The sequence below is a fragment of the Leopardus geoffroyi genome, chromosome B4 (assembly GCF_018350155.1).
Source record: "Leopardus geoffroyi isolate Oge1 chromosome B4, O.geoffroyi_Oge1_pat1.0, whole genome shotgun sequence".
NCBI classification, from domain to species: domain Eukaryota; kingdom Metazoa; phylum Chordata; class Mammalia; order Carnivora; family Felidae; genus Leopardus; species Leopardus geoffroyi.
This window is the reverse complement of record NC_059341.1, coordinates 121,774,011-121,795,576: the sequence shown is the minus strand read 5'-3', so window position 1 is coordinate 121,795,576 and position 21,566 is coordinate 121,774,011. Positions and strand designations below refer to the sequence as shown.

The 21,566-nt window shown below is 41.0% G+C and overlaps 1 protein-coding gene across 3 annotated transcripts in view; it reads right to left on the bottom strand.

The window, feature by feature from the left end:
• Window positions 1–17,475, bottom strand: part of ANO4 (anoctamin 4) — a 417,061-nt gene extending 399,586 nt beyond the window's left edge. For 2 of the 3 annotated variants that reach the window (XM_045462468.1, XM_045462470.1), the window contains exons 1-2: window positions 17,163–17,474; window positions 4,770–4,853 (exon numbers count right to left, since the gene is read on the bottom strand). In XM_045462468.1, coding sequence (XP_045318424.1) covers window positions 4,770–4,853; window positions 17,163–17,283 — 205 coding nt within the window. In that variant the 5' untranslated portion in view covers window positions 17,284–17,474. Of the gene's footprint in view, window positions 1–4,769; window positions 4,854–17,162 lie in introns of all 3 variants that reach the window. The other variant, XM_045462469.1, reaches the window with a different exon arrangement.
• Between the last annotated feature and the right edge of the window lie 4,091 nt (window positions 17,476–21,566).

The following is a 21,566-nucleotide window of genomic DNA, read 5'->3' as shown; positions in this document are numbered from 1 at the left end:
CTCTTACCAGAATAATAATAGGACCATGTTTTTCCTTGCCTTGATCCTTCATTCAGAAACTTTGCTTAAATCCCTCTTCTCTTTCCACATTTCTAAGCTCCTTTGGAGTCATTATACAGAATAGAGCACAGTGCAGAAATGTTATGTTTAAAAGTCCCAAGGAACTCTGCACTCTCCTCAACTTCAGATTTTACCATTTCTTTTCTAAAATGATAGCTAATAGTATACACTTAATTTTGAAAAGGCATCATTCACATAGCTAACAAGCCTTTTCTTTTTTTTAGTTTAGAAAATCACCACATCATTTACTCCAGAAATGGGGTTCATTAGCAAATATTTTAATTCATGCTATTGATACAAATTAGCTATGATCATTTCCGCATGATTATAATGGAGTATAAATGGATCAGCCTAAATTCGCAATGAGGTCAAAGTATTTTGAGAGGATAAGGAACCATCCAGGGGAACAGCTGGCACCCAAATGTCGAGGAGGCAAGTAATAGAAAATGTCCACATTGGTAGCCAACCCATTCTCCCTCACCCATTATCCTATCCCTTGGTGGACAGTGGGGTAGGAGCAAAGGTCTCAGTTCCCTTGGAGTTTTATGTCAACATATGACCCCAAATTGTGAAGAGAGACATGTAAGGAACACTCAAAAATTATAAACTGTTTTGAGGAAAAAATGTCAATTAACTATGAAGTTCTTAAATCTCTCAATTTAATCTCTCCGGGAGTTCACTACCAGAATATAAGGAATTATCCAAGAGTCTCATGGATAAATAGAAAGATTTCAGAAGGAGTCTTTTTCTGTTTCTTAGTTGTTTTTGTTGTTATTTTGTTTGTTTGGCAATTTTTCTTTTGGCAGGACATAGGTTCCTACAAGGAACTATTAACAGGGAGTCCACAAGTATGCTATTTTCTTAAATGGAGTATTCTGTAGGAGAAGGACTGCAGTGCAGGAAATGAAAGAGAACAAAAAGAGCTTTAAAAAAAAGAACATCTCTGGATGATCCAGAGATCTGTCCTCCCTCGAGTACTTTGGAATCTACGGTTGTTAATTATTTTCTGCCTTTACTATAAATATTGCAAAGTGCAAAAAGCATTTTGTACTGGACAGACTGTGGGAAGTGAACACTGCCTGACGCCTGTGCAGAATCCATCCCCCTCCTTCCTCCCAACAGAGTCCCACTTTGGCAACTGAGGGTACCCCTACCCAGACATGGCACTCAGGGCAAGCTGACATCCTCCTCTTTCCTCTGCGTGAACTCTGATTCATCTAAAGAGATGCTCATTTCCTCTGAATAATGATTGGCTCAAGGGTGGTCACGTGACCCAATCCTGCTCAATGAGATAGGAGCAGTCTCTGAGGGCTTCAGGGGGAAGTCGCAGTTCCTCAAGTCAAAGCCTGAGGAAGGCACCAAAGCTCCTCTCCCTCTGATCACTGTTGTGTCTGAAAGCAATTCCTGGAACTGTGGTGGCCAGATGGCTGCCACACTAAGATAAATTCTCCCATGAAAGCAAAGGGGAGAAAGTCTTTCACAACATCACTGAATAGCTTAATCATCTGGTCCTAACGGCAGGCCTGCATCTGGTCATCCTGTTATGTGAAATAAATTTCCTTATGGTTTCAGCCACTTTGAGTCAGGGAACCGAAGCAACATTTAAGAGCCTTTCAGTTACCCCATCACCTTCTGAGAAAACTAACTGTCATACCCACCTCCCCTTCAGAAGCGACTCCCTAGGGCAGTAAGACTTGCTATCTTAGTTTCCTAGGGCTGCTTAGGAAGTACCACAAATGGGATGGCTTAAAAGAAAACAGAAATTTGTTCTCATAGCTTTGGAGGCTAGAAGTCTGAAATCAAGATGTTGACAGGGCTGTGCTCTCTCTGAAGTATCTAGGGGAGAATCTGTTCCATGCCTTTCTCTTAGCTTCTGACGTTGCTGGCAATCCTTGGTGTTCCCTGACTTGCAGATATATCCCTCTAATCTCTGCCTCCATCATAACATAATGTTCTCCCTGTGTGTCTCTGTGTCTCTTCTCCTCTACTTACAAGGACACCAGTTCTACTGGATTAGAAGCCCACCCTAATGGAGAATAACTTCATCTCAACTTGATTGTATCTGCAAAGACCCTATTTCCAATAAGATCACATTCAGAAGTTAGGACTCCAACATATCTTTTCAGGGGACATAATTCAACCCATAACATGCTGACATAGCAGCCGAAGCTGACTAGACTAGGTGCAATATGATGACTTATAATAAATATATACTTGGTCATTGAGATGGCCAAAATATATTTTCCAGATATATTTGGTCTTCATCCACACACAGTACCTGAAAATGCTTCAGAGCCATAAAATTTAGTGACAAGGATGTCTTGTTACTAATGAAGGTGACTTTTTGTGTAAGAATTGAATTGAAATCTCAGACACTGGGCTGGTGTCTAAAAATCGCTTTGTACTGTGGAGGGGGGCAGAGGGTACCCATCCACACACTGAACTTGGGTCTGGGAACCCAAAAAGACCAGGAAAGGGCACTAGGCCCATGGCAAATAACGAGAGTGTCTAATGGGAGCTAGATTACCTGGGTTCAAATCCCAGCTGTTACTACCCATGCATCTTCCAGGAACTTTTTAACTTCTCTAGAATTTAGTTTCCTCATCTGAAAAATCGGGAAAATAACAGCATCTAACTCGTAAGATTTTTGTGAGGATTAAATGAGTAAATACAGAAAAAGTACCTAGAAGAGAGCCTGGCACGGAGAAAGCTCTCATGTGGTCCTCCCTATTTACCCTCCACTTTCATTGACAAGTGTCTTAAAAGATAAGTTTCTATTCATAGCTCTTCACTCCTTATTCCAAACTTTGCAACCTGACTTCCCTCCCACTATCCATTGCCATGGCTCTCGGGGATGTCCCCAGGGCAGTCCCTGAATTCTAACCCTCCTCAGCCTCTCCTAGAAATTCCCTAGGCTTTCCAAAAACCATGCTCACTTGGTCTTCCTACCTCTGTCATTATTTCTATCAACTATGCTTCCCTCAAAGACTGGGAGCTGGCCCTCCACTCATTCAATATACTGACTCTTATAATCTCATCCTCTTGGAAAAATTCTACTGACTCCTCTGTGCAGAGAATGGCAATATCTTCATCTCCTGCCCATTCTCTCCTGTGGGTCATTCTGAGGTGGGAGTCTCACAGGCACCTCAAACCCACCACATCCAAGCAGCAGCCATCAAGTCCTCTTCCTGACTGCTATATTTCTAGAGATGGCTCAGACTCCCTGTCACCCTGAATCAAAGTCTCAGGGCACTTCTGTCTTTCCCTCATCCAGTCAATGACTAGTCCTGCCAGTTCTCCCACACCTCTCCCTCCAGACCTGCTCTTTATCACACCTGCCAAGTTCATTACTGTCTCAAGTCAAAATTAAAGTCACAGCTACTTACTCTATTATGACGTGAGATCCTCTGCCCGCCATGAAATCCACCTTGTTCACCATCAAAATCCCTTCTTTCATCCATGCATTCATCTTGTCCCCCTCCTGCTCTGAACCTCCCACTACTCAACAAATGTCTTTAGGAATGTCACTGTAGGTTGTTTGGTGTTTTCACACCAGGGTCCATGAACTCTCCACAAGAATTTTTTTAACTGCTTTTATTTTTCATTTAAAATCTAATTTAATCACTTAAAAATTAATAGATGCATATCGCAGACCAAGTTCTACCACTTAATTTTAGTGCCTAGATTTGTTTTTGTGTTTCCATCAAGTTGGCACCAATTGGTACACTCAATGAGAAAAGGAGACAGATGGATATGTCAAGGTGCATCCATACCAAATGAAGATCCAATAACCTCACCAGCATTAGCAGAGATTTCACAGTGAGTTGAAGAGAGAAAGGTGGGGGCAGAGCAGAGTTACCATAAATACGTAGCAGTAAAGCTGTACTCAACTCAAAGATCCCATGCTGCTGCAGCCAGTCCCACATTGCATTACAAGAAGTGATTGTATGTCGGCAAAATAATGATGTCTATAATATTAATGTGACAGATTTGTAATTTTTTGCTTTACAGTGTTTTAAACTTTATTTATAAATTCAATTTGATTTGTATGGCCATTGGTATGGCTACAAGGTATTTATACTTAGTTTTATGTTTGAACATACTTAAGTATTATTATAATAAAAATAATTTAAACCAATTTTAGAGGTTCATAATCATTATTTGCTTTTATAGGTGTCCACATTACTAAGGTTTGAGAAACGATAATATAGTGTTTTAGAGCATGAACTTTTAGTGTCAAGCACACCTGGATTGAAACCATGGATACATTAATTATTGGCTAGATGGTAAAGATGGAATTTTCTCATCTGTGAGATAGAAAAGTAATAATACCTTCCTCATACAGTCCTGATTATGCAAAATAATGTATGTCGAAGGCCAAGAGCAGCCAATAGCTAAATATAAATCTTACAAAGTCAGTTTTAATATCAAGTACATAATAATCAGGTGATATACCAATTAAAGAGTTAAAGTAAATGATGAAACGTTGGGAAAACGTGGGGATTTTTTTTTTTTTTTTAGCTTTTTCAACCACATTGCCTCCAGCAATATCCACGCAAAAGCACTAACAATCCACAAGAGGGTGCCCCAGCAAGAAAGTCCGCAAGCATTTGCTCTGATTCTGGAAACACAGACTCCTGCTATTATACTACCCTGGGTCTTTCCAGGCAATAATAATTTTTATAAAACAAAATGTCACAATTGCTCACCTATGGTGATCTGGCTGACACAACTGTAGTAGCTGCCTGTCGTTGCGGAGGAAAGGTTATAACTCCCACTGCTCACATCTCTGTCTGTTAAGAAAATAAGAGACAGTGGATTACATCCTGATAGACACCACGAACACAGTGTAAATATATGACCGTCGGTAGATTAACCAGCTCCCTGTTCTGGGCAGTCTCATACTCCTTTATCAGTTCATTCATTGGTACTTACCTAGTGCTCAGTGCCAGGCACTTGAAACGTTCAGCCAACAATCCAGACAGCCCCACACAGGCAATTTCAGTTGGGTGCCACTATTATTGTAAGGGGGGTGACAAAGGATGCTGAAGTGCAGGGACAGTCAAGAGAACACTTGATCTAGAGAGGGTAGCAGGGAAGGTTTCCGGGAGGAAGTGACATACAAATTAAACCTAAAGATGAGTACCACCTCACTAAGCCAAAGAGGGAGGAACTGAGGGAAAAGATCCAGGCAGAGGCTTCATTATGTCTGGAGGCTCAGAGGCCACAAACAGCCTCCTGAGTTAGCAGCTGAGCACAGGAAGAGAAGGAGAGGTGCACAGCAGCTAGACTACGACAGGTCTTATAAACCATGTTAACAAGTTTGGATTTTGCCTAAAGAACAGGATCCCATTTTCACTTTAGAAAGGTCACTTTGAGGCCATGTGGAGAACAGACTGGAAGAAGCAAGATGAGAGGCAAAAGACTCCTTTCTGAGGCCGCTGCAATAATCCTGATGAGCAGTGAGGGTGGCCGAGCCATGGGAGATGTCCCAGTGGATAACACAGACGTGGATGCAGCTCCCTTCAGAGCTAAAAGTACAACACGCTGTACTGAATTCCTCACAATTGTGAACAGAAAATGTTGTAGGCACAGGAGCCAAAGAAACCCAAAGCCTCCGCTGACATAGCATCTTAGCATTTTCATCCACATCACCTCATGCATGAGGTCGGACAGGGCAGTCATCACCCCCCACCCAGCCCAACTCTATTCTCTGATGGAAAGGCTGAGACTCTGGGCACCAGGGTCACACAACAGCATGAGGCAGAATGGAGCCCACATCAAGATCAGAACATTTCAAATTGTTTATGAAACACAGCAGGGCACAAATAAGTGATTTTCAAATATCAAAATAAATATATATTTTCTAATATAAAACTTTTCAGGTTACGACAGTTATTATGATCATGGTTACAAAACTGACCTAAAAGAACTATTTAAATATGTTATGTAATAACATATTTCCTAGTATGTAATACTAGGAAAACTTTGAAACTCTGATCTACAAATGTTCTCAGGGAAATAAATAATTACTAAGAATAAGTCAGTTGTGCTCCAAGAGAAGGGTTTATAGAAACATTCTGAGAGTCAGATTTTAGTGAGAGCACAATATGGATTGGTAGAAAAGATAGCTTTATATATAAACACTCTTGGGAGGAAATAATAGCAGGTACATGGATGAAAAGAAGGAAATGAGAGGCTTCTGCAGGGACGTCCCTATATGCCTGGGGTTTGAAAGCACTTGGGGAATATTAAAAAAGCAAATGGTGAGCCAGAGGGCAGAGAAATGGTGGTGGCCCTCAGAAGCCACATAAAGGCCACTGTATGTCCACAAACAGGGAGGTAAAATTTAAACTAATTTTAACAGGGGAAAAATAATTTTAGTAAGTGCATGTGGCCAACTCATCCTCTAAGAAACATCCCCAGACCATCCCCACTCTGTAAGGTGCTTCCTGAGCATCAGACACGCCCCCAACAGCACTGAGCAGGCAAGACTGCACTGGTTGACATGGACCCTAAACCATGGGCTTGTCAAGAGCATACCCATGCCTTATTCAATTTGTAATTTCCAGAATTTAGTGCTGTGCCTATCATCAGGTGAATCTTTAGTACATGTTCATTGGTTGCAAGAAAGAAAAAAGGATGCATGAAATTAAAAAAATAAAAAATGACCATTTTCCCCTTCTTGTTAGCATAACTTCATTAGAGGTGGCTGGGATCAAAAAGAACACTGGGCTGGGAATCCGCAGGCCAGTGTTGGCCCAGTTCTTCTGCATATAAACTCTTACAACTTGGTTGAGCTGTTGACTGTTTCTACCTGACAGTGACAATAATGCTTATCTCACTTTTTTTTTTTAGTGGTGGTTGGGGAGGCGATGTGATATGGTTAATAAAAATAAATAGGCTACACAAATGCATAGTTAGCAAATAATTCAGTATATATTTGTGGAATCAGCTGAATCAACAAAATCCAGACCTAACATATACCTAGCTACTCTAAAGTTGTCATTCCTAATTCTTCATAAACCCTTAACTAATGATCTGTCCTTAAATGATTTTTGGAAGGAAGGAGACCTGCAAGGGATAAGGTCAATGGCATCAAAGGTGATATATAAATAAATATATACAGAGAAAGAGATTCACAAGCCCAGAAGTAGCTATGCATGGGGAGAAGAGAAAAGAAATGAAGGAGAAAAGCATACTCAGAAATTAGTAATCAACAAAGAAGCAGGATGCTTGAATAAGGAATGAATGCATGGAAAGAGGCTGTAAATAAAACTTAATGGTAAAACAACTGAAATTTGAACAAAAGCTGAATGGTAAAACTAGGGCACAATTTGGTGGCAATATTTTGAAGAGGCTCAAAGGGCAAAAGTATAAAGACCTGTGGCAGTTATGGAACAAGATGACTCTGTGGAAAGGAAGATGTTTCCCCTGTACAGGAATTAAAACAAAAAAGCTAGATTTTTTTGGAGGGCTAAATACCCATTTAATCCTTTAGGAACCAATTGCAGTTAGAGAAAAGAATCAGGTTAACTAGTGGGAAAACTTGAGACTATGAATGAGATTAATAAACCTTGAGGGTTCTGGAGTCAGTATCTAAATTAGACACCTGGCTCCAACCCTTGGGCACATTACTTCATCTCTATGAGGCTCTGTTTCTTCATATGTATGATGAAAATAATAAAGGCACTTACCCTATAAGGCAACACATAGAAAGTGTTCAATTAGTGTCAGCTAATGTTTATTTTATACTGCAAAAGAATGAGTATATCCATAAAATGGAATGCCATATAGCAAAGAAAATAAATGAAGTAAAGCTACACAAAATATTATAGATCCATCTCACAAACAATGCTGAATGAAAGAAGCAACCGAAAAACAATTCGTGATTCTATTGGTGAAGTGTCAACAACAAAACTAAATTGTTTACGGATGCATATGTGGATGGTAAAGATAAGTAACATGGATGGTAGAGGGGCACCTGAGTGGCTCAGTCCGTTAAGCCTCTGACTTAGGGTCAGGTCACGATCTCATGGTCTATGGGTTTGAGCCCCATGTCTGCCTCTGTGCTGACAGCTCAGAGCCTGCATGCAGCCTGCTTTGGATTCTGTGTCTCCCTCTGTCTCTGCCCCTACCCTGCTCACACTCTGTCTGTCTGTCTCTCTCTCTCTCTCAAAAATAAATAAAACATTAAAAAAAAAAAGAAAAGTAACAAATTAATTAGCATTTGGTGGTTCCATTTGGTGGAAAAGAAGCAACTTAGATTTGGGAGAGTATGGGCAGCAGGGGTGGGTTCTGCAGTACTGAAAATGTTCTGTTTCTTGACTTAGGTGGTGGTCACATTCACAAAGCTGGAATTAAAACCCATGTTTGTCTTACATGAGAGCAGAGGTGAAGACAGAAGGAGAACAGATTATTATTGCAAGCTGGGTTAGGTAGAGTCCTCTGGTATCTGGTGCTATATCTGTGATAGTCATTTCTCTGATGTGCTAAGCACTGAGGTTCCCCAGGGAACAAGGTGAACATCATCTTATGTACTTCTGTTATCAGAAACGTGTGGCAAAATTAACACACTTTTTTGATCTCAAATTATTTTGGTTATACTCATAAACAGAATGCTGTTACAACAAAAAGAAAACCTCACCCATTTCAATACGCAATCTATCTTACTTTCATCTTAACCACAGGGGGAAAAAGAAAGCACTGAGCCTATTTATATCTTTCCACTGACTGTGGAATTCTAGGAAATATGTATGCAAACCTAAACAAAACTCTCAATATAAAATCATAATTATAATACCTAATTTGGGAAATTTAAAAACAAAGAATAAAACTAAAATACTGAATAATAATAGTATAGGAGCCAGGAGTTGGGTGCTCCAAGTAAAGAACTATTCAGGGGAGAGGTCAATACATTAAATTCATAGTTTAAAAAACTATGATGAATAAGTGTAGAATTTGTTAAGTATGGTTTAAGTGAAACTAGAAGAGCAATTATTAAAACAACAGAAATAGACTATATTTCCAAACCAGTTTGTTGTGTTGGAGGGAGAGACAGATGGTGGGGAAGAATGGGAGAGGGGATTTAGCACACACACAAAAAAATTAATTAATTTAGAAAAAGGAAACAAATTGGAATAAAGCACAGGAATAAAAGATAAGACAAAGAGAAAATACAAAGTAAAATGGTAGAATTCAGTTCAAATATATTTGAATCACAATACATGTAAATGGTCTAAATTTGCTATTTAAGAGATTGTGAGAAGAATTTCTAAAAAAAAAAAAAAAAAAAAAAAAATCAAATGCTGTTTACAAAAGAAATGCCCAAAATATAAGGGCACAGACATGTTAAAAGTAAAAGATATATATAAGAAAAAAATAAAGCAAGCAAATACTAACCAAAATAAAGCCAGAGTAGCTATGTTATTTTTAGATAAAAAAGCTTTAAGGCAGAAAGCATCATTAAGTATACAGAGTCAATAAATAATGATAAAAGGTTCAAGGTTCAATGCTTCAGGAAGAGATAACATCTGTGTGCTCAAAATAAAACAGCCTCAAAATATATGAAGCAAAAGTTAATAGCTGCAGGGAGAAACTGACAAATTCCACTATCATAAGGAGAGATTTTAACACACAATAATTGATTGGTGGAGCAAACAAAAATTTAGTAAAAATAAGGACAATTTAATATTGCATATCACTTGGCATCTTATTAAAATGAAGATCTTTAAAAAAATGAAGATCATGATTTCATAGGTCTGGGGTGGGCCTTTAAATCTACATTTCTTTCTTTTCTTCCTTTTTTGTTTTAAGTTTTACTGAGATATAATTGACAAATGCATTTTGAATAAGACTTCCACCTGGTGCCAGCGTTGTTGGTTGAGGGACTCCAGACTGAGGTACAGCCCTCCCCTGGAATCCACAAAGTCTGGGAAAGCCTCTCTCCAAAAAAAAAAAAATAAAAAGGAAGGGAATTTTTTAAAAAGGAAAGAAAATGTTTTCACTAAACCCTTAAGATCATATCATAAATCTGCTTATACACATGGACAGAGGAAACTCAAGAATTCACCAAACAGATAAATGATGCATAGCTACTAATCTACAAAAACAAACTCACCATACAATTCCATTAATAACTATCCATGCTAGTGCACTGGAAATACTATTTAATTTACAAAATACATATTCATTGTGTAGCAGGAGCTACAGCTGCCTACTGCAGCTGATTTTTTTTTTAAATCGCTTTAAATTGTTTATAAAGCGTTCTACAGAACGTACTATTAAAAATATACAATGATGGGACACCTGGGTGGCTCGGTCAGTTAGGCATCTGACTTCAGTTCAGGTTATGGTCTCACAGTTCATGAGTTAGGGCCCAGCGTTGCGCTCTGGGCTGACAGCTAAGAGCCTGGAGTCTGCTTTGGCCTATGTGTCTCCCTCTTTTCTGCCCCTCCCCTACTCGTGCTCTGTCTCTGTCTCTCAAAAATGAATGTTAAAAAAATTATATATAAAATGATATGTGTGTGTACATATCCATATATCTATTCCCCGGAAATAGTGCGGTGATTTATTCCATGTTTGCTGTATATTTTATAGGCTTACAGAAAAGTTAATACTCAGGACCCACTCTTTCCTCCCAGCCATATAACCACCCAATCTCCCTGGGCTTCAATTTCCTCCTTTATATTGTGACTGAAATTCATTCATTCGAAAAGTGTTGCCTGCCCACCACATCAAGTAGACAGTCTGGTCCCAGGTAGGAACCGGTGTCTTGGGAGGTCTTGCTAAGGTGCTGACGAATCAATCCAAGTGTAGAAAGTATGTTTCCACTCAACACAGTGTTTCCTATAAAAACAGATTTCTTTATTACTGCAATAAAAACAACACATCATAGTGCTGTATACTAAATTGCCATAGGGCTTTCTAGGTTTTCATAAAATGTTTGCATTTTTTCTTTCATGTGACTTTTGCAACAGGACTAGGAGGTACTAGTTGTAACAATACTCGTAGTAGCAGCCTCTGCATCCCCCACAAGACCTGTGCTAGACCCAAACTCCCGGAGGGCAAGGCCATCCTTTATTCATCTTGTGCCCACAGTGCCTGGCTCTGCCTAATGCATAGAAGACACAATGAATGTCTGCCAAAGCCTCTAGTAAGCTTTCAAATACATTAATCACCATTCCTGAATTTTAAACACTGTGCCTGATACTCATTAGCTCAGCTTCCCTTTGATTCCACTCACAGTCTCCACAGTGACAAAAGCCCTTTCATGAACCCTAATTAGAGAAAACCTTTCCTTTCCTTTCTTTTCCACATTACCTATTTGATTCAGTGTTGAAAATCCTATATTCTATTTTCATTTTTTCCAGAAGGTAAAGATCCATTTCTTATTAGTACAATGTAAGATTCATGAAAACGGGCTTTTTGTTGTTGTTGTTGTTTTGTTTTTTGTTTACCTCCAGAACCTAAAACAGTGCCTGGCACATAGTAAGCACTCACAAAACACATCTATTCTAGAAACTTCCTTAGTAGCTGTGAACTATTTGTCTAGGACTATGCTCTAATAGAAAACTCCATGTGGCTATTACAAAGAACATAATGTTTTAAAGGAAAAGATTAAGATGTTTCTTCACAGGATCAAAATAAAATTTTAATTTAATCTTACCCCAGAAAGAGACTTTTAAAATGTGAAGGCTGAAGGTGAAAGAATAATGTGTACATGCTTTGCTGCAGCTTTTTAATCAAAAGGATCCTAATCAATGTTGACCATGAGTGTCTGGATTGCATAATAACAAGCATGCCAGGTGGTGGAGGGCAAAAACAAGAGAAGTCATCAAATACCTCCTTGGATTTATTTTGTAAATAAAGCATGAGTTCCAGTTAGTTAGCATGCATCTGATTGTACCACATGGTGTGGACGCTTTTGGTCTTTTGCTTGTTCCTCTTTTCTGAAGGGTAAAGTTATTTTGCTTGTTATTTGCAATAGGAAAATGAGGTTTTAAAAACTTGTGCACAGTGTACTGCCCCCTGACACAGTCTATGCAGTTATTCAGACACCCCAGTACTGGTCACCTACTATGTGTCAGGCATTGTGCTAGGCACCAGGAATTCAAAGATAAAAGATATCATCCTTGTCCTTTGGGATTTTACAACCTACAAAGGGGAATATTCACAAAACAAAACGGAGAGCTGGGTGGAAGAGGACTTACCCTGAGACCTCCCCAAGGGAAAGGGGAGTGAGTGTTGTAAAGGAGAAGGGAGGTGTGTTTCAGAGCATGGGCCAAGGTCCAGACACCTGACAAAGCCTGATGTAATCAGACATGCTAAACCACCGGTGTCCCAAAAAAGGTGGGGTGCTGGGACCACAAGAGAGAAGGATGGTCAGCTCCTTAAGGGTCCTATTTGCCAAACAAGGAAGGTTAAATTGTGACTTGTAAGCAGAGGGGAGCCACTGAAAAGTTTTAAGCTGGAGAATACAGGATCAGATTTGCAAATGGGACCAGAAGGGATTAGAACTAGAGGTAGAGAAACCAGATGGGAGACTGCTACTGCAAAGGTGGTGGCCTCTACTAACATAAGAACAGTGGGCAGAAAGAGGAGAAAATAGAGTAGAAATATGTTAACGAAGAAGAATCAACAGGATTTGGTGATTGAGAGTATATCAGCTGGAGGAGAAGTCGATAGTAACAGCTCATGCTTACTGAGTACTCACTGTGCACCACACATATGCACCTACAAGTACTATTGCAGTGACCCCATTTTACAGATAAGAAAACTGAGACACAGGAGGTGAATCCCTTTGCCCAAGGTATTATGGTTAGTATGTTCCAGAAAGAGAGGAGTCAAAGAGGATTCCCAGGGGTCTGGCCCTAGGTGCCTACATAGAACACAATGGTCCTTGCCAACCTTTCCAGGTTGTCACACTCCAGGAACATGTGGTCCTGGCAGCTACCTTTATGCGCCCTGGCATCTCTCCCCTTTATCTTTGTTCATGTTGTTGTCCTTTGCTGGAATGTCCTCCTTCTCCCAATTAGCCTCTTAACATCATCCCCTCCAGGGAGCTGTTCCTGACCTATCCCTCACTCCTCCCAGCCTCCCCTCCCACTACAACAACACTGCATTATAATTTTTGTTTAGAAGTCTGTCTCCTCTAGCTGATCCTGCCATCTATGAGAGAAATAATGAGATCTCACTCATTCAGGCCCTCCTAGGTCCAGACTAGAGCCTGGCACATAGTTTGAGCTCAGCAGCTGGAGAGCTGGAGTTATTCTATGGGAAACAGGTAACAGTTGGCGGGGGGGCCGGATTCTCCTTTGGACACATAGACCTAAGCTGAAAGGCCAGAGAGGCATACAACTAGAGAAGTCTAGCCAACAGCTAAGTATAAAAGCATAGCATACACAAGAAAGAAGTTCTGAGCTGGTGAGTTCCACTGGGGAGTCACCGAAATAAAGACGAAGTCGCACGAAGGGAAATTATGTCCTATGCTCTCTGCCCCATTTCACTTCCATGTTGCATGGTTGGGCTTGGCTTCCTCTTCTAATTACCAGAACTGAACGTCTGCCCCCCATTGTCTTTTGGCCTTTGCTCAAGCCATGCTTTTTGCCTTGAATTATCCACACATTTGTTTATTTCCTTCCTCCTCCTAATTAACAGTAACCCCAGGCTCCAGAGTCAAACTCTAAATCTGCACTGGGGTTCCCCATTCATTATATGAGGTTAAATAAGTTCCTCAACCTATCTATGCCTCGATTTCTTCAAATGAATATGGGGCTAACACTGGACCAATTTCTTAAAAGTTGTTGTGAGATTTAACTAAGGTAATTCACATAAAGTACCATTATTATGTCCCAGCATACCCCACACTTCTACTTAAAATACAGAAAACTTCACCACCCCAGTTTAAAGGCATCCCACCAAGGGACTGACTCTGCATTCAGGGTCATTGTCCAGCATTTGGTAGGTGGCTAATAAATGTCTTCCAAATGGTTGAGAGTAAGATTATAAACTCAAGGACACAACCCAGGCAAACACCAATATAAACAGAACTCCAAAAAGAAGCAACTTAAGAGATAGGAGGAATTGGGGGGGGGGGGGGAGGGAGAATAATTATAAGAACAATACTGGCTCTGATTACATTTCCTTCTTGTCTTCTACTTGCTGTCTCTGCTCAAGCCACACTGACCTTCTAGCCCACCCTGAACATGACAAACTCATTCCTACCCCAGGACCTTTGCTCTCACTATTCCCTTTGCCAGGATTGCTCTTTCCCCACATAAGGCAATGGTTCATTCCTTTATTTCATTTATATGTCTGCTGAAATATCTCCTCAGAGACACTTTCCCTAAAATAGCCCCCACTGTGCTCTATAAGCAACTTGGGCCCCATATTAAGCCTCTTCAGATACGAAGCTGACAGGTCCAAACACAAGTCGTCTTCCCGGTTCAGACTAGAACATAGCCCCTCTGCCTTCTTTTGCATGGCCAAGAACAAATCAAGTCCCAGCCATTTCTCTCTAAAGGAGACTTGTCACCCATCCTTGGTGTCATTCACTTGGTTATATAATGAGCTAAAAGTGGATAAGAACCCAAACCATTTAAAAGACAAGCAAAGAAAAATCAGTGGTGAGCTCAAAAGGTTGAGGCACTAAAAATCCAGGATTTTAAAAACTGCATCATCCACTGAACATATATTTGTTAGAGTGCATATTACAGTTACTGATTACCTGAATCTCATTTCACATTTCCAGAATATATAAGCCTAGACGGCTGTCTAAAAGTAAAAATTCATGCTAAAATACAGAACAAGTTCCAATACAGGATCAAAAATGCATATTTGGATGGGAAGCTAATGAGGTTTACTGGAGGCTGCTGCTAATGAAATGCATACATAAGCCAAATTTCTCTCTGAGGAACCTAAAACACACAGTCTACAGTATAACTGTTCATTCTGTGCTAAAGATAGGACTAAGGCATTTATTAAATCAGTCAAATGAATACAAAAATTGAACCCTGTAAGTTCCAGGAAAGAATCTTAGATCATCCCCCATCATGATATCTAAATCCAAATCCAACAGAACCAAAAGGGAACATTTTTAAAGCAGTTCAGTTGTCAGAGAGATGATTTGTAGAAGGTTCCAGACTGGGCCAAGCTCTCATCAGATAATGATCTCAACAACATTCAGCAGGTGAGGAATATATTGAATGTCCTCAAGTTTGTTTTTCCTTAACTTGTTCACTAGAATGGAAACCCTGATGGACTAACTTATCTTGTCATGTCTTGGGTCACTTTGCTATGGGCTGAAGAATTAATGTGCACTTTGTGGCCAAGTGTATTCACCACGTTAGGGATGGAAAGAAAGAAGAGCGTGTCAAGAATATATTTAAAATAGCACAAATTCTAATTGATATATATATTTAAGTCTGTTTTAGTTCCCTTAAAGGCCCTAAAGAGAAACCTGTGTAATTCTTTGTTGCCAAAAAAGAAACAAACAAACAAACAAACAAAAGGTCTGCCACCCTTTTCCTTTAATTACTGAAATATACTTGCTTTTCAAAAACAATTTCACTTCTTCTGATTTCATTTTCTCTACCTAGGTGCCCAATTAAGCTTTTAAAGTTTCTAGAAATTTAAAGAACTGATTATTATTAATTATCACTGACAGTATCCACAGAGTAGCATGTGAAATCCAACACGATGGATCACTGATCAAAAAAGGTGTAAAAAATAGATTCCTGACAATGAATATGCCTAAAACACCATCAGAATGTTGGATTATCCCCAGATGGTAACCCAAGAATGACAATGTTCTGTGTTAAATGTGTGGCAGGAGTAAGAACAATTCACAGCCCAGCAGAAGATGCATTAAGTTAAAAAAAAAAAAAAAATAAGTCACTAGTATGCAATTGGTAATCTTCTCACAATTCCCTATCAGTTCACAAGGATCAACTGCAAACCCTCAGAGCCACCTGAGTGATCCCTTTAAACAGTTATATCCCCCGTTAAAAAAAGACCCTGACTCCTTTAACCTTGGTAAAATGAGCAGGGGACATCACTGGCCTGCAGAATGAAGCCTCCATACCAACCATACCAAAGATCAGCAAATCCACCGCCCCCCGCACCCCCCCCCCAAATCCGAGGCTTGGGAGATGTCCCTGCAAAACATTTTCCAACAATTGCTCATCCGCTTCACGTTTAAAACGCCAAAACTAGATGTTATCACAGCAACTGATTGCCAGGGGAAGAGGGGGGAGGTCTACTTGAGTTTCTCCCTCCTATAACCCAATCTCGGCAGCATCTCTGACAAAGGTCTACAGAGAATTGCTTTTTCCACGCAAGCAGGAATGTTGATAAAAAGCCTTGTTGGCTTCTCCAGTGCACTGGGATTTCTAGCTGAGTTGGAAACCTTCATACTGTGATTTTGCTTTCCTCAGAACTCTGCAATGCCTTTAAGAAATAATAATAATAATAATAATAATAATAATATATATATATTTTTTTTAACCCAAAACGGTGGGGGGGGGGGGGAATGATGCCTTCTATTCCCATGGAACTTTTATTTACAAGCTGATTTTTTTTTGCATTAAAAGCATATTTTGGTGCATATTATTTTAACCCCACAGCATCTGTCAGGGAGATGTTCTCATCTCTAATTTACAGATGGAGAAATACAGGAACAAAAAAGTTTAAATAACTTGCCCAAGGTCAGTCAGGGACAAGGCAAGCGCTGACTGAACGCAGACCTCCCAACTCCCAAGCCTCGCACCACTAGAAACGAACTTAACACCCGTATCCCTTCCCTTCGGTGCTCTGAAGCTAGTGGGATTTTTCTGGAGACACAGAGCTCCCAGACACCTCCCAAATTTTGGGCGTTTTTACCCCCACCGACTCCTTTTGCACATACTCCCTTCCCGGGTTTCGGGCCGCTCCAACCCCGCAGAGCGTCGGACCCCCAGCCCCACGCAGTGCGCACTGCAGCCCCCTCCCTTCCTTCCTGACCCTCTCGGGAGCCGAACCCCGAAGTTCCCCAGGATGCTCTGACGGCTTCCCGGCCCCGCCCGCCCCAGCCGCCCCAAGAGCCCGCGATCGCCCGCCGTTACCGTATGCCGTGAGGGAGGCCATCCTGGCTCGCGTCCTGCCCAGGCTGGCCAGGGCGTCGGCCAGAGCGGCCGCCTGCGCGCCGCGCCCCTGGACGGCCGGCGCCTGGCCCCGCGAGTGCATGCGCTTGGCTCCCGCGGCGCCCGGCCGCCCCGCTGCTGAGCATGCCCAGTCAGCCCGCCGCGGTCGCCCCGAGAGGTGCCCGCGGCTCGCAGGTGCCCCTGGCCGGGTCTCGGCTGCAAGGGCAGACGGTCAACCGCGCTTCGGGTCCCCGTGCTCCGGGTCCCCGCGGGGATTGAACCTGCAGCGGAGGACTGGCGGCCCGGAGAGAGGAGGAGCGAAGCAGGCGGTGGGAGGTGCTGGGGCGCGCGGCGGATGTGGTCCCAACGGGCGGACGTCGGGCAGGACCCGGCTGGGTCCACTCCAAGCAGGGTGCCCCTCGGGGTGGGGGCGACAGGGTGACGCGGGCAAACGTGAGATCGGGGAGTCCCGAGGGCGCCACAGCCTCCCGGACCTCGAGCCTCCAGCTCTTTTCCTAGGGAAGTTCCACTGGAGAACACGACTGGGGACGCAGGGGGTGGGACCGTCCGCCTGTGACTCTAGGGCGCGATTCCCAGCGTAGGGGACAGTCTCAAGAAGGGTTTGCCTCCGAGGCCGAAGCCCAAGGGAGAGTGGCAACTGTGTCCCGTGGATTTTTATTAATGAAGTCCTTGACCGCCAAGTACAGACTTCTGACCCCAACAGCCCAGACCTGTCCTAGAGCATCATCCTGTCACCTTTATTGGTGTGTCTGTCTCCTCGTGAGGCTGCGTCTAGTGTCCTATTCCGTCCGCTCTGACTGCTCGTGCTTCAATCAGGGCGTGAACTCAATATTTGTTGAATGACTAAAGACCCAACCCCCTCCCAGCTCTCTCTACCTGGAAGCCCACCCATTCTGTCGTGCTGGTTCTCGACTTAAGAATCAGCTCCCTGGCAAATGGGAGGAGAAAGAAAGAAATGGGAGGCAAAGGGGAGTGGGGAGAACAGGAAAAAACTAGAGGCCGCCTAACTACCCCTTGGGGTCAGGAACACCCGGAGTTTCGCAAATCCCAAGAGTAAATTAAATTCACAAGCTCCTGAGCGCTGCCCAGGGCTTCCACTGGCCTGATGACCAGAGAGTCTCGGCCTTGAAAAACGCCAGCGTCCAACAAATTGGGGGGGGGGGCGATGCTGTGGAGCCTAGTAACTGCGTTTGGGGTTGTGCCAACTTCGGTGGAGGTACTGACAGGGCAGAGTTGTCTTCTGACTTCCAGATTATCTCTCCCTTTACCTCCACATTTTAGCTCAGGTAGGGTCATGAAGAAGGACAATCAAAATGAGTTCCAAATTGCACTTTAATTCTTCTTGGCAGCTCTTTCTAATTAGCAGGAACTAAAATGTGGTGTCTGATTAATTAACTTCTCTTAAGGCCACCTGAACTTCTGCCCACATAATACCACTCCAAGTCCTTGAGATATTCAGTGTCCTCAATAAAATTAAGATTGAAAATACTGGGCCTCTGGGTTGAGGAATTGTTGGTCAAATACACCTCAGACTTGCTAAGAGCCCTGTGCTGTCAGTTGACACTGACGTCTTTAAGCAGCCTCATGTCTGCAGCAGAAGGGGGTGGTCTCTCTGCCTCACATTCTTGAGGGGAACAAAGGCCAACAAACAGTTGCGACAGTATCCTGGAACTCAGGCTGTTAAACCTGGCCGCCAGGAGCAAGTGGTTCTGTCTTTGCAGGATTCACAGATGACTTCACCGAGGAAATGACATTTGAAAGATGAGGTTCAGGATTTGTGTGGTTGCCAGTAAGACTTCTTAAAGGCAAGCTTGTCATTCAAATTTTCTTATGTTTTATTCATTCACAGTATTTTCAGGAGTAAAATATGAACTGCCACAACCTTGATGAAAGCTGTATTCAAAATCTTTCCAGGAAAATGCTTTTTTCAGATGGTAGACTGAGGAAAACTGGTTCTCCTCTTCTCAGCATGCTCTAAACTTGATCTATTTGACTTACTATTAACTTCCTAAATGTGATTATAATGCATTTGACAGTGAAAGAGTCTCTCTGTGATCAACGTTTTTAGCAAGTTATTTTAATTCTGTAGGTTAGTAACTACTCTACAAATACTCATTCCTTAAACTATTGCATGTGAAGAGTAATTTAGTTTTGATTTGCCCGTGATCAACTTGACTTAGGATTTGGTCCATTATAAAAGATCTAACAAATTGAACATTTTAAGATATTGCTGCTATTGACAGATCAAAGCTTTTATAGCCCTACGTCCTTGGTATTCCTGTAACACGTAACATCTCTATTATAGCATTTATGACATCATGTTATAATTTGTCTATTTATCCATACACCTCTCCACTGGGAAGCAGGGGCCATGTCTTATATCTCAGTGTATCACAACACCTAGCACATTATTTGGCCCATATTAAGTATTCAGTTAATATTAGTTGAATCAATTAGTGTGAGAGAAAAAAAATGTTTGATTATGGGGGAAGGATAGTTGAGAAACGGTCAGTGCTTAGGAGACCTGAGTTGTGGGTAAGTTTATTCTATAGATCTCAATCATCTTCCTCACTCAAGAAAGATTATGGCACCAAACTATTCTACGCAACACTTTGGCCAGGCCAGAGCACTCTGTCAGAACTACAGTGTCTGTCCTATTGAGGCACAAATGGAGTTCTTCCTGGACCTGGAAGATTGGAGAAAGAGTCTATGGGTGGGCTTCATGGGGATCATGACTTCTGAAATACATTCAGAACTGGGTATGTACATACATTTTTTCTGGGATGGGGAGAGGATCCATAATTTTCATCAGATTTTTAGAGGTAAGCCTGATCCAATAGAGATAAAAAAATTAATGGCATAGCAAATAGTTTGCATCCAAAACATAGCCTTTAAAGAAAACTAATTACAATAATGAGGAATTATAGCTACATATTAGATCCTTTCGCTATAACAATAATGGCCCCCTTGGATCCATCCTTTGATTTTCTACACCTGAAAAAATTTATAGCTAAAATGAAATGACAATCTTTGCTTTTCAAAATTCCAAAATTAAATAAATTTAAATTATATAAAACATTTAGCCCTTCATGATTAAATCTGTGTTTTTTTAATTTTTTTTTTTAATGTTTATTTTTAGAAGAGAGACAGAGACGAGCGCAAGCAGGGGAGAAGCAGAGAGAGAGGGAGACACAGAATCCAAAGCAGGCTCCAGGCTCTGAGCTGTCAGCATGGAGCCCGATGGGGGGCTCGAACTCATGAACTGTGAGATCATGACCTGAGCCAAAGTTGGACACTTAACCAACTGAGCCACCCAGGTGTCCCAAATCTGGGGCTATTAAATGGAAATGTAAAATCCCCAAAACTGTTTTCCTGAAACAAAACAAAAACAAAAACCCAATAACATGTCAAAGAAACAACTATATCAAGTTCATGTTTTAGGATTTTAAATGAATGTTTACAACACATTTCTATAAAATTTGGCAGATTTGTAACAATGAATGGTACACTTATTTACATATCTTACAATTAATTACATATATGCAAACTTATTTATTTTAATATATATGTAAGCACATATATAAAGTCTTATATATTTATATATAATAATATATATAGTCTTAATCAATATTAAGATAACAAAATAGATACTATTGATGATTTGATAGTTAGGGAAACTGAGTCACTGAGTGACTAATTAACAGTCAGTAAGGACTGGAGCTAAGATTTGAAACCAGGTTACAGAGCTCATGATATCCTATTCCCAAATGTTGGTGAATATATATAAACCATCTGGTTATCTTTCTTTCTAAATCTTCAATTTAAAATGTTGTTTTATTTATACTTTTTTTCCTTAAGACAAAATAGGAAAGTTGCACCGAAAGGTGTAATGGTCAAGAAGAGGCTAAGTGAGGGATTCCTAACTACATCAGGGCCAGCCAGTTGAATCACACTGCAGAAGTAAACATGAACAGTGAGTTCTTATCTCAGAGAAGAGAGTAGATTATTTAATTTCTGGCTTCCTGGTCTCCATTTCTCAAGTGTCATGAAAAATCTCTCTTCAATTTATAACAGAAAAACTTTTGCCAGTAATATGTGTTTGGAGTCAGCTTTGTGCATTCTGTCCTTGTATGAATGCCTTTCATAACATATCACACTAATTATTGTCATGGCAACTTAACTGAATATATGATAAAATAGAACTTGCTTTTGAGAGGACACTGCCTTTTTATCAAATACCATGCATGAATACGAGGAAATTTATTATAGGATCCAATCACATTTACCTTAAAAATGCTTCATGTTGTTATACAAATGACATAATTTTTTTTCTGAAAACAGAAACACACATCTCATCCTAAAATT